This window comes from Artemia franciscana, chromosome 5, assembly GCF_032884065.1.
Source record: "Artemia franciscana chromosome 5, ASM3288406v1, whole genome shotgun sequence".
Lineage (NCBI taxonomy): Eukaryota > Metazoa > Arthropoda > Branchiopoda > Anostraca > Artemiidae > Artemia > Artemia franciscana.
This window is the reverse complement of record NC_088867.1, coordinates 11,379,227-11,392,711: the sequence shown is the minus strand read 5'-3', so window position 1 is coordinate 11,392,711 and position 13,485 is coordinate 11,379,227. Positions and strand designations below refer to the sequence as shown.

Here is a 13,485-nt window from a genome sequence, read left to right as displayed (position 1 = left end):
TAAAATTCGATAAAGTTTTATTAAATCGCAATAAAGGCACAAACATTATATATCACAGTAATATAAAACTGGGAACGAAAAAAAAAAACAAAAAAAAAAAAAAACAAGTAAAAACAACTCAAAGAATAAGTCACCAAGGCCTCCACATATTTTCTTGCTTAGAATTTTGGGAATTAACTTTAAAATGTACTAATTCCTGATTCACTGGAGATATTGGCAACACATTTCTATAGCTACTTGGGGAAGAAGGAATGGGAGATACAATTTTAGGCATAGTGGTAGCAGCACCAGCGAGGGCGAGAAGTCGCGAGTATCCATTTGTTAATGTTTCAGGGGAACTTGGTGGTGTTGGTCTGAAATGATTCTGGTGTTGAATAAAAACAGATGGAGCAGGTTCAATTTGTCCAGCACACTGGCTCAGGTGAGACACCAGACGAGCACTAACACCATTATCCACTCCTGCTGCTTGCGTTAAAAACCGAGATACCTCCGCAGCACAGTGGGTAAATCCCGCTTTGAAATGTTCAGTTTTTCCCATTGGATTTGAATCTGGGAATAATGCCTTCTGCTCACGCAGTCTGTGAAGGTGACGAACGGTGAGCTCAAGTACGTCGGCCTTCTCAAGCTTGGCAAGATTCTCTCCATCGGCGACTAACGCAGCACACATGAGCTCTTTGAGTTCTTCAAGACAACGGTTTATTCTGGCCCGTCGCTTACGTTCCAGCATCGGCTTCATCACCTTGAAAAAGAAATTCAAAACATAAGCATCTATGTATAGCAAAAGTTTAACAACTATAATATTTATATAAAAGTAAATTTCTTGATTCCCGTTTGTCTTTATTCAAAGCATTAATTTTTATCCATCTTATATTAGTTTTTTTTTATAGTGAAGAGCACCAAAGCATTATTCTTGCCAATACCTGTGGTTGTTTTATAAGACAAAACATAAATTGAGAGAAAAGATGGGATCAATTTAAATAAAGCAGTGGAACGAAATAAAAAGTTAGAAAAAACGAATTTGTTTCTTATGCAATTTCTTAAGCCACATTCGCTTGCCATAACATAAACAAAGAAAATAATCAAAAATAGGGTTTTAAAGGCCAAATGAAAATACTAAAGAAAACACAGAAAGCGAATATTTTGAGAGAACAACCGCCTCTCATCTTCAGCGTGAACAAAATAATATGATCAAGGAAATAACCAAACCAAAAAACTAACGCGGTACAAAAAGCCGCCAAAAAATTAAACAAAAGACCAAATATTAAAAGAATTAAAATCCAATACCTAATAACAATAAATGAGTTATTCGCCAATATCTGCGATTTGCACAAAATCTAAACAAATATGAACTGCCATCGACGGATACTGACGAACAAAAAAAAAGAGAGAAAACGATCAAAACTGGGGTTTTTAGAGGAAGTTGTTCGTTAGTATCCGTCGATGGAAGATCATCTTTGTTTAGATTTTGTACAAATCGCGGATATCGGCGAATAACTCACTTTATTGTTGTTAGGTATTGGATTTTAATTCTTTTAATATTTGCTCTTTTATTTAATTTTTTGGCGGCTTCTTTCATTCGTTGTGTTGTACTTTCCCCGTTTGTTTTTTGGTTTATGCTTTTCCTTGATCATATTTTTTTTGTTTCCGTGAAGAAGAGAGGTGGTTGTTCTCTCAAAACATTCGCTCTGTTTTCTTTCGTATTTTCATTTGGCCTTTAAAACCCCCATTTTTATTATGTTCTTTGCTTATGTAATTTTTTTCTTATATATTTTTTTGGTTTTAATTTTTTGTTATTCAAAGTTTTGTCGTTGCTTTGTTTTTTATGTCTGTTCCACTGTTTTATTTGAATTTAACCTGTTTTTCTCGCTCAGTTTTTGTAAATGGAAAAGCAGTGTGGCATAAGAAATTATTTAAGACAAAACGTGATTACAATTTTTTATATATATTTTGCTTGTGCTGCTACTTACCCTGTATCTATCAGAAATATACCATGATATATTTAAAATTTCAAAAAGTCTCTCTCACATTTTGTCCTAAATAGCTCCTCCTTTGTGGTCAGAATAACAGAATGTTGATATGCTCCAAAATTCAAAATTAGAGAGAGGGAAATAAAATAAAAGACATAGGGGAGGAGATATCTGTAAAGAGTGTACTATCATGGAGCTTAGAATAGACAATAATCTCAGCTTTAGGTACCCATATATATAAATATAGACACAGGCTGAACGATTTTTCGTGGACGGAACAAATGAAAAAAAAAAAAAAAAAAAAAAAAAAGACGAACTACATTAGAAAATATAGGTAATGATAATAGATAAAAAATATGAGATAATAAATATTAGATATACATATAAATATACAAGCATACACAATAAATGTAAGGTATAAGAAAAGATTTTATTCCAAAAAGCGGGTATCAGCCCGAATTCGCGCTTTAGTGTCATTACAAAATTATAGAATTGCAATCAATAAAAAGTCAAACGATAAAAACTCTTTAAAGTTAAAACGGAAAATAAAATTAAACAAAATAAGACCGCAAGAAATTAGGGTTAAGAGACGCGGGCAGACCTGAATGAGCAACTTTTACTTGAAAGTGAGGCTAGCCAGTATCGACTGCCTAGAAAAAACAGTGAGTGAAAAGCTCAAGTCTCACATAGTCGGGTAAATTCATCCCCCCCCCCTTGAGCTGACTGGTTCTCTTCCATAGAAAAAAAGGTATGCTCATGCAGATTACAGCACCAGAGTACATGCCTACACAGCAGTATATTTTAGTAATTTAGTATAATGCAAGTTCATTATTATCATCGATTGGACTACCTGGCCCACCTAAGGAAAGAGAAAGGTTTTCATTAGAACCCTTGTTTGTCCCCTAAAATCACGGAAGCCTGACTTAGGGTTCCCACAGCCATTCAGGTGAAAAACAAGGATGTTCCTTCTTTTTGTCGAGTACATTACTTTCACAAAATTCTGTGGTTAGTTTCAACGGTATTAAAAAAAAATATACTAAGGTTGTGTAATTTAACTTTAAGGTTGGGTAAAGATAAATAACAGATTCAAGCAACAGGGAAACTTTTTGGGAAAAAAAAAATGAATATTATATAGTGAATAGAGGTTAAATTTTTCTAAAAAAAAATCAAAAATATTTGAAACAAGCTTGCCTAGAAAAACTTGGTAGCAAAAAATTATTTGGTATGAACTCAAAAATATTTTCGCGTGCAGAATCGCCATTTTTGCTTGAAATTCAACGATAATTGCAAAAAAAAATAGCAACCGTGTCCCGTGGTAAGTTAGATTAAGTCAAATTAAATTACGTTTCAATTTATAAAAATCAAGATTAGATTTTCCCTTTTGGTAGCAAAACAAAAATTAGAGCTAGTTCTTCTATTTTCTGAAGATCATCAGAAAGCCTCGGTTTCCTCTTCGAGGGACATACGCATGATTTTTTTAGGGCGCGGGGTCCCAATAATAAAAAAAACGACGAAGACACTATATTTAACACTATATTTTATAAATACTATATTTAAAAATAATAAAATGGATAGAAGAAAGAGGAAATTTAAAAAACAGCGAATCGTAGAAGAAACCAATAGAACATTTCAGTTATATGTTTAATTGCAGTTTTCAGCAGAGATTTTTTTTCTATTTTTTTATTTTTTTTTTTTTTTGTACTACCTTTTGTTTTGCTGAGAACAATTATTAGACATAACCGAAATTCTCATTTAGTTTTCTTCTGCAAGTAGTCTTTTGTAATTTAAATAATAAGTACCCAGAAATATGGAAACATTCAGGATATCTGGAAATAGGAGGGGACAGGTACATCCCTGTCCCTGCCTCTTTTAAACGTAACCTGTGAATTATTTTCCTCTGACGTGACTGCGCTGTCTTCAGCTATGTCTTCATGTCTATTAGTCTTATTATTGTGAGTTGTGTGTGTGTTTTTATGGCACTTGGTATTAACCAAGTGACATATAGCAGTCGCCAATTCTGTCGGTCTGTCTGTCTGTCGGTCCCGGTTTTGCTACTTTAGGCACTTCCAGGTAAGCTAGGACGATGAAATTTGGCAAGCGTATCAGGGACCGGACCAGATTAAATTAGAAATAGTCGTTTTCCCGATTTGACCATCTGGGGGGGAGTGGGGGCCCGGTTAATTCGCAAAAAATAGAAAAAATGAAGTATTTTTAACTTATCAGCGGGTATTTGGATCTTAATGAAATTTGATGTTTGGAATGATATTGTGTCTTAGAGCTCTTATTTTTAATCCCGACCGGATCTGATGACATTGGGGGGAGTTGGAGGGGGAAAACCTAAAGTCCCGGTTTTGCTACTTTAGGCACTTCCAGGTAAGCTAGGACGATGAAATTTGGCAAGCGTATCAGGGACCGGACCAGATTAAATTAGAAATAGTCGTTTTCCCGATTTGACCATCTGGGGGGGGGGGGAGAAGGGGCCGGTTAATTCGGAAAAATAGAAAAAATGAAGTATTTTTAACTTATGAGCGGGTGATTGGATCTTAATGAAATTTGATGTTTGGAATGATATTGTGTCTCAGAGCTCTTATTTTAAATCCCGACTGGGTCTGATGACATTGGGGGGAGTTGGAGGGGGGAAACCTAAAATCTTGGAAAACACTTAGAGTAGAGGGATCGGGATGAAACTTGATGGGAAAAATAAGCGGAAGTCCCAGATACATGATTGACATAATCGGAACTTATTTGCTCTCTTTGGGGTAGTTGGGAGGGGGGAGTAAGTCTTAAAAATTAGAAAAATGAGGTATTTTCAACTTACGAACGGGTGATCGGATCTCAATGAAATTTGATGTTTAGAAGGATATCGTGTCTTAGAGCTCTTATTTTAAATCCCGACCGGATCTGGTGATGGGGGTGGGGAGTTGGGAGGGGGAAACCTAAAACTTGGAAAACACTTAGAGTGGAGGGATCGGGATGAAACATGGTGGGAAAAATAAACACAAGTCCTAGATAGATGATTGACATAAACGGAACGGATCCGCTCTCTTTTGGGTAATTGGGGGGGGGGGTTAATTCTGAAAAATTAGAAAAAATGAGGTATTTTTAACTTACGAATGGGTGATTGGATCTCCATGAAATTTGATTTTTAGAAGGATATCGTGGCTCAAAGCTCTTATTTTAAATCCTGACCGGATCTGGTGACATTGGGGGAAGTTTGGGGTGGGGAGACCTAAAATGATGGGAAACCCTTAGATTGGAAGGATTGGGATGAAACTTGGTTGGAAAAATAAGCAAAAGTCTTGCATACGTAATTTACATAATTGGAACGGATCCGCTCAATTGCGGGGGGGGGGGTAATTCTGAAAAATAAGAAAAATAACGTATTTTTAACTTACGAAGGAGTGATCGGATCTTCATGAAACTTCATATTTAGAAGGACCTCGTAACTCTGATATCTTATTTTAAATCTCAACCGGATCAAACGTAATTGGGGGGGGGGGGCAGTTGGGGGGACCGGAAATCTTAGAAAATACTTAAAGCGGTGAGATCAGGATGAAACTGGATGGGAAGAATAGAAACCTGTCTAAGATACGTGACTGACATAACTGGACCGGATCTGCTCTCTTTGGTGGAATTGGGAGGGGGGAGGTAATTTTGAAAATTGAGGTATTTGTAACTTACGAAAGGGTGACCAGATCTTAATGAAATTTGATATTTAGAAGGATCTTGTGCTATAAAGTTTAACTTTAGGTTCTGACCTTCTCACAAGTGCCAAATGAGCTCTTGGCTCTTGGCTCTTCCGACCTCGTCCAAATGAGCTCTTGGCTCTTCCGACCTCGTACCATATGAGCTCTCGGCTCTTCCGACCTCGTCACAAGTGCCATATGAGCTCTTAGCTCTTGTTTTCTTTTGCTTTTACTCTCCTCAGTCTTTTTATTTTACACAACGGGTTTATAATAAATAATAATAATACAAGAAGATGAACATAGAAAACTGAAGAGCTGCCAAAAAATGAACAACGGAAAGTCAGCAATATCAATATAAGCTAAGCAATTCAAAAGTGAAAAAAAGAAAAGACGGGAAGAGGCAGAAGTATGAAAGAGCATGTTCAGAGCCTTTCAAGGGGGGGGGGGCAACCAGGATAGCTGCCCTTGGAGCCGTGGCAGGAGACGCGGCTAAGGGTTGCCAACTTTGATCAAATTTCTTTATATGATTCGGCATTTTTGCTTACGTTTGAGTTCTATGGGTGCTGTAATTAATTTTAGTATTTGTGTATTATTTAGAACACAATAAGTGAAGTTAGGTATCTTCTATCACTATGCGTTCCTTCTCCTAAGAGTACAAAGTCATGTTGTATCCATTGACGCACTGTTTTGTTGTGGGCAACAACCCTTTATCCTGGAAATATATAATTGCCTCTTTTCCAGTCTTTGGCAAATCCCAAATCTTCATTTCAAAATCCATGTTCAGACACCATCTTTTATAACTATGCGTAGCAAATTAAATTGAGTTTTGTCTTTGTGGCTATGAAACCGGATTTTCTCATAAAATGTATTTGTATCATAGTTTGTTTAACGAAAGAACCTAACTTCACTTATTAAGTGTGTTCTGAATAATACACAAGTACCATAAACCACATCTAGAATTGCCCCTGCATCACATCTTGCAATATTTGGTAGGTAGAGGCTAACACTGAGTAGGCAATGGGCCATGCACAAAAAAGGACCAGGTTGTCGGGTCTCAACCTGTCTCAAATCGTTTTTTAGGACATAGACCTTTAAATTGTAACATGCCCGCAAGTTTGTCTCGGTTGTCCTGGCCAGGATATAACTTTCCTTGTAATCCTAGCGCGTTGAACATGGGCCCACTAAAAAAGAATTTTTCAATTTTGCTTCAAGAGCATAAAGTTAGCAATCTAAAAATGTTACTCTTTTTATTTAGCCTGTTTCTTCAGATCCTCAGGCCTCCATTTCTACCCAGCTGAGTTATCGGTACTGTATATGGTTTTTCGTTAGGCTATCAAAATTACAACTTGAAGATTTGAAAGACAACCTAATGTGCTTCATGTCTAATCTACAAAATGACCTATTTATGACACTGTTTTCAGTAAAGCGCTAGCTTTTAAAATTTCTAGAAATTTACGTTTTAGGTTTTAACTACGCTCATTACCTTCAACAGGAAAAAAAAGGAGACCCTATGAAAAATATGAGAACTACATCTAAAAATCCTAGAATACTTGGACTATATCATTCTTAAAAGCGCATCACATTAATCCCACTCCAAATGTGCAAATATATAGCCCGCCTAGGCTATATACTTTGCTTCGTGAATTTTCCGTCTCTTGTTGCCGTTAAGTTAATTTAAAAAGAGTTGTCCTGTAGATAAAGCACGGAGTAAATATGGACAATATACCTACATATTAAGGGGGGGGGGGTAAATAAAGTAAAGCATTTTAGTTGCTGATACGCTAAGTAAGCATTTCAGAATTTCTTTAAGTACTTTTTTGACTTTACAGTTTCTTTCTGGAGGGGTTAACCCCTAAAATAGTAGACTAGGCCTATTCTTCGGTTTGAATTAATAGTATAGCCTAGGCAAAAAAGTGATCAATGTTCGTAGGCTAAATATGTTTTTTGCTGCATATTTCAAAAAGTAAAACATAAAAGTTAAATATTTCGTACCTTTCTGTACTGATAAGTTCTCGATATAGGATGTTCATTATCAAAATTACAACTTAAAGATGCTGACATCTTATTGGAAGGATATAGCACGTGCTTCGTAGAGGAAGTCAGAGTTTCGACTGAAGCATTTCTCTACACGAGCGAATTCTTCCTCTTTGAGCCACCGTGGGAAAGAGTGAAGCGTTCCCACGATCTGGCTATCTGTGGGTGTCCACCTGCGGTCTTATGAAACAGGTTGCGTCAACTTGTCTTCGTATAATTAGCAAGTCAATGTGAGAAAGACCACTTGAAAATTTGCATTTTTACATTTGAGCTTTTAACTTGGCAATTGTCAGAGTGGATGACTTCGTCGCTAAAATGATGGATGTGTTTATAGCGTTTATTATACATCTTGAATGTTTTAAACAGATTTCACAAACTAGAAATAATGACCTTGTCACGAAGGTGCGCTGACTTTTTGCCAGGTGGTGTACATCTCAGAACGTCACTTGTGCTGCACAGTTTACAACGCTTGGAACAGTCCCCAAAACGCTTGGCACAGTTCTGTCACGCCTAGCACGCGCCACCTAGTGTACATAATTTCTGAGAGAGAACAACCCCTCACATTGTCAAAAGCTTCTGCGGGGTTAGATGAGACGGAAGTTTTACATCAGTAGAATGATATCCAAATAGTTTTTCGTAGGTTCAAATTCAATTCGTGTCACGCGGGTGACCGGGATTCGCTTTCCCGTTGAAGAGAATTTTTAATCTGTTGACTTTAAATATAATTGTACAAACCTATATTATAATTAAGTTGCCTATACAAGTTAGTATAGGCACAAGTCCGTTCTTCATTATAACCATTTATAATGAACTGTGTCGATTTTCTATGGACTAGCCACTGCTGCAACCCGGATATCCTGATGTCTCAGGATATCCTATGGGACCTGAATAATCTCAAAGCTACCTCCCCACTAAATATACCCCCCCCCCCAATAAAAATAATTTTGAAGCTTGGGATTTCATTCAACAAAATGACAGTCCTGAAATTCACTTTGTTTTTTCTCACAAACTCTCAGCAGGGATTCGGTGTCACAATTAGATAACATTTATTTATAGTTAGAAGAATAATCACTTTTGGCATTCTCAATCCATAGCTCTTATGACACTTTTATGCTCATTCGAGGGGTGGATCGCTCACCACCACCTGATGTAGCCTAAATATTGGAGCGCGACTTGTTCTTTCATATGCGGCACACTTCGAACCACGCCGGACAAACTTCTACTGATCAACACGTTCTGGGACACAAAACCCACTTCCAAAACAGGTGGCACGGCACACCTGTGTGTGTGATTATTGAATGTGCGTAACCACGCCTAATTAGTTTTACTAAATTTCATGATTTTTTTTCTTTGCCTGGATCTCTAACAAATTCTTGTTAGGAAATCACACTAAATGACAGTAATGAAGAGTTGAAACTATAGGGGGATAGTTTATCAGTTTTCGAAACAGTTCCTGTAATTGAGTATCAATTCATCTGACTCTCTCTCTCTCTCTCTCTCTCTCTCTCTTTCTCTCTCTCACTGTCTTTCTTTCTTTATTTATTTATCCTTTTTACCCTTTACCCTCCTCTTATTCTTTTCTATTTTTCCATATCCTGCTAAGATCTCTTGCATTACTCTACTCTTTAAAAAACTATTCAAAAAAAGTATTTAAAAAAATCAGAAATATTTGTAGAAAGACATAAATTTCCTTTTTGAACTTCTCATAAAATTCTCATTAACTTCCTTCTATTTAAAAACATCAAAACAGGAATTTTCTTATAAATGACCTACAAATATACTCTCTATGTTTTCCTATAAAATTATGTTTTTTTTTAACAAGAATGTTTTCTAAAAACAAACTCTTTTATGTACCTTACAAACAAAAAGCTTTTTTCTGAAAGCATGACTGGAGATTGTTTTATTATAAAGACTTGAACAAATGTCTTACCCCTTCAGTTTTTGTGCTAAGATAAAACAGAAATCATTTCAGAGGTATCAGCCAAGAAATAAATTTTTCACTCTAGTGGAGGGGGTCTGACCCTCTGTATACCATCTTCTATAACATTAGGTTTGCACTCATTATAGAAGATTTTCCTAGGGTTATAATGAATTTTTTAGGGTAGTATTCCTCTTAGTCGTCTATCTCATGAGTATAGGCCAAAAGCCAAGACAGTGCGTTTGTTAGTGTAGAACTACTTAGGGAATTTAATGAGCACATCTTGGCATGGATCCACATACTTTTAGCACAAACTATATTTCTCGCTACCCCATAGAATTAACAGTTCGGTCTAATTAACAGAGGGGATTAACAGAGGGGGGAGTTCAAATTTATAAAAAACTGATATTGAATATTGTAAGCTAAGTTCTTGTCAATGGGCATGGGCGCCCATGCCCATGCATGCAAAACAGTCTAACATTTTTATCATTTCTAACATTTCTATTGAAATTTCTAACATTTTATCCATGCAAATTAGTCATGGGCGCAAGATAAAGGGATGTCATCAGGTAGTGTGTTTGGGAACAGAGATCCGCAAATAAATGTATTTTACTTTTGTTCATATAAAATCCAGGCAGTTAAGCAGGAATTGTGTGTTTTTTGGAGGGGAGCGATGGAGGATAATAAAAGATAAATTTTCTTTTATAATTTGTATAAGAAGTGCAAAGAATATTTGGACAAATTTATGATTTCGGGTGTGTCACATCACAAGCAAACTAGAAATAAAATGGAAATTGGCCCTCCCCTGGATTTTGATGAAATTATGCCCCTGATTATGGAGGAGGGCTAAATTTGAAAGGTGGCTAATTATCTCGAAAACAAAATATAGGAAAAATCGTGAGATTTTGAAGGAGCCCAGGTCCAAAGCCCTTTATCTGAACTTGAGACTGTACCACGACCCAGAATATCAGTTTTAAATAAAATGTTGGTGAAACACCGAAACCCTTTCCAATTAAGCCTTATTCCAGTTGGATAGCTTTGTGTTGCTATGCTTGTAAGTTAAACACTTTTGATAACAGTCATTAAACAAAAGAGTACTTTGGAATTTTACTTCTTAAATTATTTGAAGATCTCAGTTGTTTTTTGGTTTCACCAAGTAAATTATTTACATTTGTGGGCTATTATATTGACTCCCAATATGGCTATTACCGTCAAACTTTGAGTATATTCTCACACTTCACCAGGTAATCGCAAAAAGCAATTTCAGAGTCAGTATTATTTTTTGTGGTTTTATAGCATGTGCTCCTGTTGCATGTTAAAACCTTCATTTAATTTTTATCGCTTGAAGGAGGTTGCAGTTCTGCCATTGGATCGTGGGAACGGTAAAACCTCAAACTGAGAATGAGTTTACCAAGCAGGAAGACATCTATTTTAAAGGTTAAAACTTTGAACTAGCCTTAAAGTTAATTCAAATCCTTGTTAATAAGACCATAGCAATAATTCAAGGTGTAAAGTGATTGAAGGAAGTGGGAGGTAGCACGATAATTAACCATTTTAAACATTCTCACGGTATTAACTAACTGAAGTTTTCCGACACCTGCTGAGTTGCTCAGAGGGTTAACTTTGGATGAGTTTATGGTTGAGCCTGATACCGGGGATTATTCGCAAGAAGCTTTTTCTTAAACAATGGGCGAAGTTCACAACTTACAGCCCTTCCCCCGGGGACTGTGGGGATTAAGTCATTCTTAAATACATACTTATTAGATATTTCGACTATGTTGAACAAAATGGCTATCTCAAAATTTTGATTGGGTGACTTTGAGAAAAAATGAGCGTGGGAGGGGGCCTAGTTGCCCTTGAATTTTATTGGTCACTTAAAAAGGGCACTAGAACTTTTAATTTCCATTCAAATGAAAACCTTTCCACATATTTATTTATTCATCCAATAGCTTGTAAGCTAAAAGCTTGTAAGCATAAGTCTTGGGGACCTATGTAAATACGTTCTACAACCACACTGGCTATACTTCGACGTTTAGCAAAAAAAAGCATAGGAAAATATAACGGGAAAATGACTGTTTCTCCCGCTCTGTTAGAGTAATCTTCCTTAGTCTTTTTTTTCTTCTTCTTTTTCTTCTGAGGGCTGAAGACGGCTTGGTGAAGGTCTCCTTGCCAAAATAACTTCTTTTTGTTTTGCTTCTTTCCGTCTACTGGCTGAAATTACTCTTGTTTTCTTGGTTATTTTTTTTAATTATATTTCCATATTATTTTGTTAACGTCTTGGAACCTACTTAAATCTTTAAGAAGAAGCATAAGCCGTTGTGCTGTATTCTGTAGGATTTGAAAAGTATGTTAGGCTACCTCAGGGATGTATTTAGATGGGAGGGCCTCGGCCCTGCCCTCTAAATCCTAAATTTTGCCCATTTTTAGGTGCTTTCTAATCAAATTATTAAATAAAATGTCTATTAATTATTGGCCGGCAGCCAACAGGGGGGGGGGGGGTAAATTGCCCCTTAGATTCTTCCACCTGTCTAGATTCTGAAAAATAACTTCTTTGCGTTCTCATTGAAATATAACTGTTATGGTATTTCCATTGAACAGAATAAAAAAATAAAAATCCCCCCTAGATTTGAAAAGAAATTCTAAATTCTTTCGATGTTCGAATTTAATTGAAATCCAATTTCAGTAGGAAATTTTCCAAATTTTCCTAATTCGATCTGTTCGATTCTTCTCGAAAACAACGACCAAACGGAGAATTTGTACAAAGGTATTTTAGAAATAAGTAAAAATCATGAATATCAAAGGCAGCGCAATAGCGCTGCCTAAGAAAAGAGCGGCGGGCTTCAATGTATTATATTTTTCTTCTTTTCCCCAGGTATGGGAAAAGAAGAAACCATTCAATTGGAAATTGAATGTTATAGTGACATCTTGAAAACTTAAAAATAATAAGAGGGCAACCAGTCGCCTTCCCCCACCTTCATTCATGACCTTCATCCCGAAAACATCTATCTAAAATTATGAGATAGCCATTTTGTTCAAAATAGTTGAAAGATCCAATAGCTATTTCTCTGGGGACGGCAGGACCCTTGCAGCACTTTGGACAAGGGCTGTAAGTTATGCAAGTTGCCCATTGTTTAAAAATAGGTTTTGATAGTGGGAAACCGGGGTAAGTATAATCCTGGGATTCCAAGTAGGCAATGGTATTAGGATGAAACTTTCAGGGAATGTTGGACAAAATCGAAACACACTATGGTCATGTAGGTTGTCAATAGGGTGTATTAGCAATATCTCATGAACGGCTTGTGGTATTAAGTTGAAAGTTCCAGGGTACATTGAGGAAGACAGTGAACTAACCACAATAGACTATGTTTACGCTGTTATCGCTAATAATATTACTACTGCTTCTTCTATGGCTACTACCACTGCTGCTACTACCATTGCTAAGGTTAAGGGTATTAAGATGAAAATTTCAGGGAATCCTGACGGAGATGTTATCTCTCAGGAACAGCTTAGGGTATTAACTTGAAACTTTCAGTGGAAATTAAGGGGTACGTTGAACTAACCAAAAGACATCATGTGGATATTACTATTGCTGCTACCGCTACTACTTCTAATACTACGGCTACTGCTGTTACTGCCTACAACTACTATTACTGCTACTACTGCGGCTAGGGTCAGGGGTATTAAGATGAAGCTTTCAGGGAATACTGGGAGGGGATGTTGAACAAAATCAATCCACACTATACGGATGCAGGTTGTAAAAAGGGATTATCATCAATATCTCACAAACGGCTTAGGGTACGAAGTTGAAACTTTCAGAGCATGTTTAGAGGGATCTTGAACAAACCAAAAGACGGTATGTGTATAATATTGCTATTACTGC

The 13,485-nt window shown here is 36.5% G+C and overlaps 1 protein-coding gene across 1 annotated transcript; it reads right to left on the bottom strand.

The window, feature by feature from the left end:
* Positions 1-7,834, bottom strand: LOC136026972 (enhancer of split mgamma protein-like). The gene is made up of 2 exons (XM_065703842.1): positions 7,646-7,834; positions 1-739 (listed from the first exon to the last, which is right to left on the bottom strand). The coding sequence occupies exons 1-2, from the start codon at positions 7,712-7,714 to the stop codon at positions 131-133; spliced, it is 678 nt and encodes a 225-aa protein (XP_065559914.1). The 5' UTR covers positions 7,715-7,834; the 3' UTR covers positions 1-130.
* Between the last annotated feature and the right edge of the window lie 5,651 nt (positions 7,835-13,485).

Excerpts from the sequence above, each read along its gene's own strand:
- LOC136026972 (XM_065703842.1), bottom strand. The coding sequence starts at position 7,714 with ATGTCAGCATCTTTAAGTTGTAATTTTGATAATGAACATCCTATATCG. Across the intron at positions 740-7,645 it reads GAACTTATCAGTACAGAAAG|GTGATGAAGCCGATGCTGGA; the intron begins GTACGAAATATT and ends TTCTTTTTCAAG.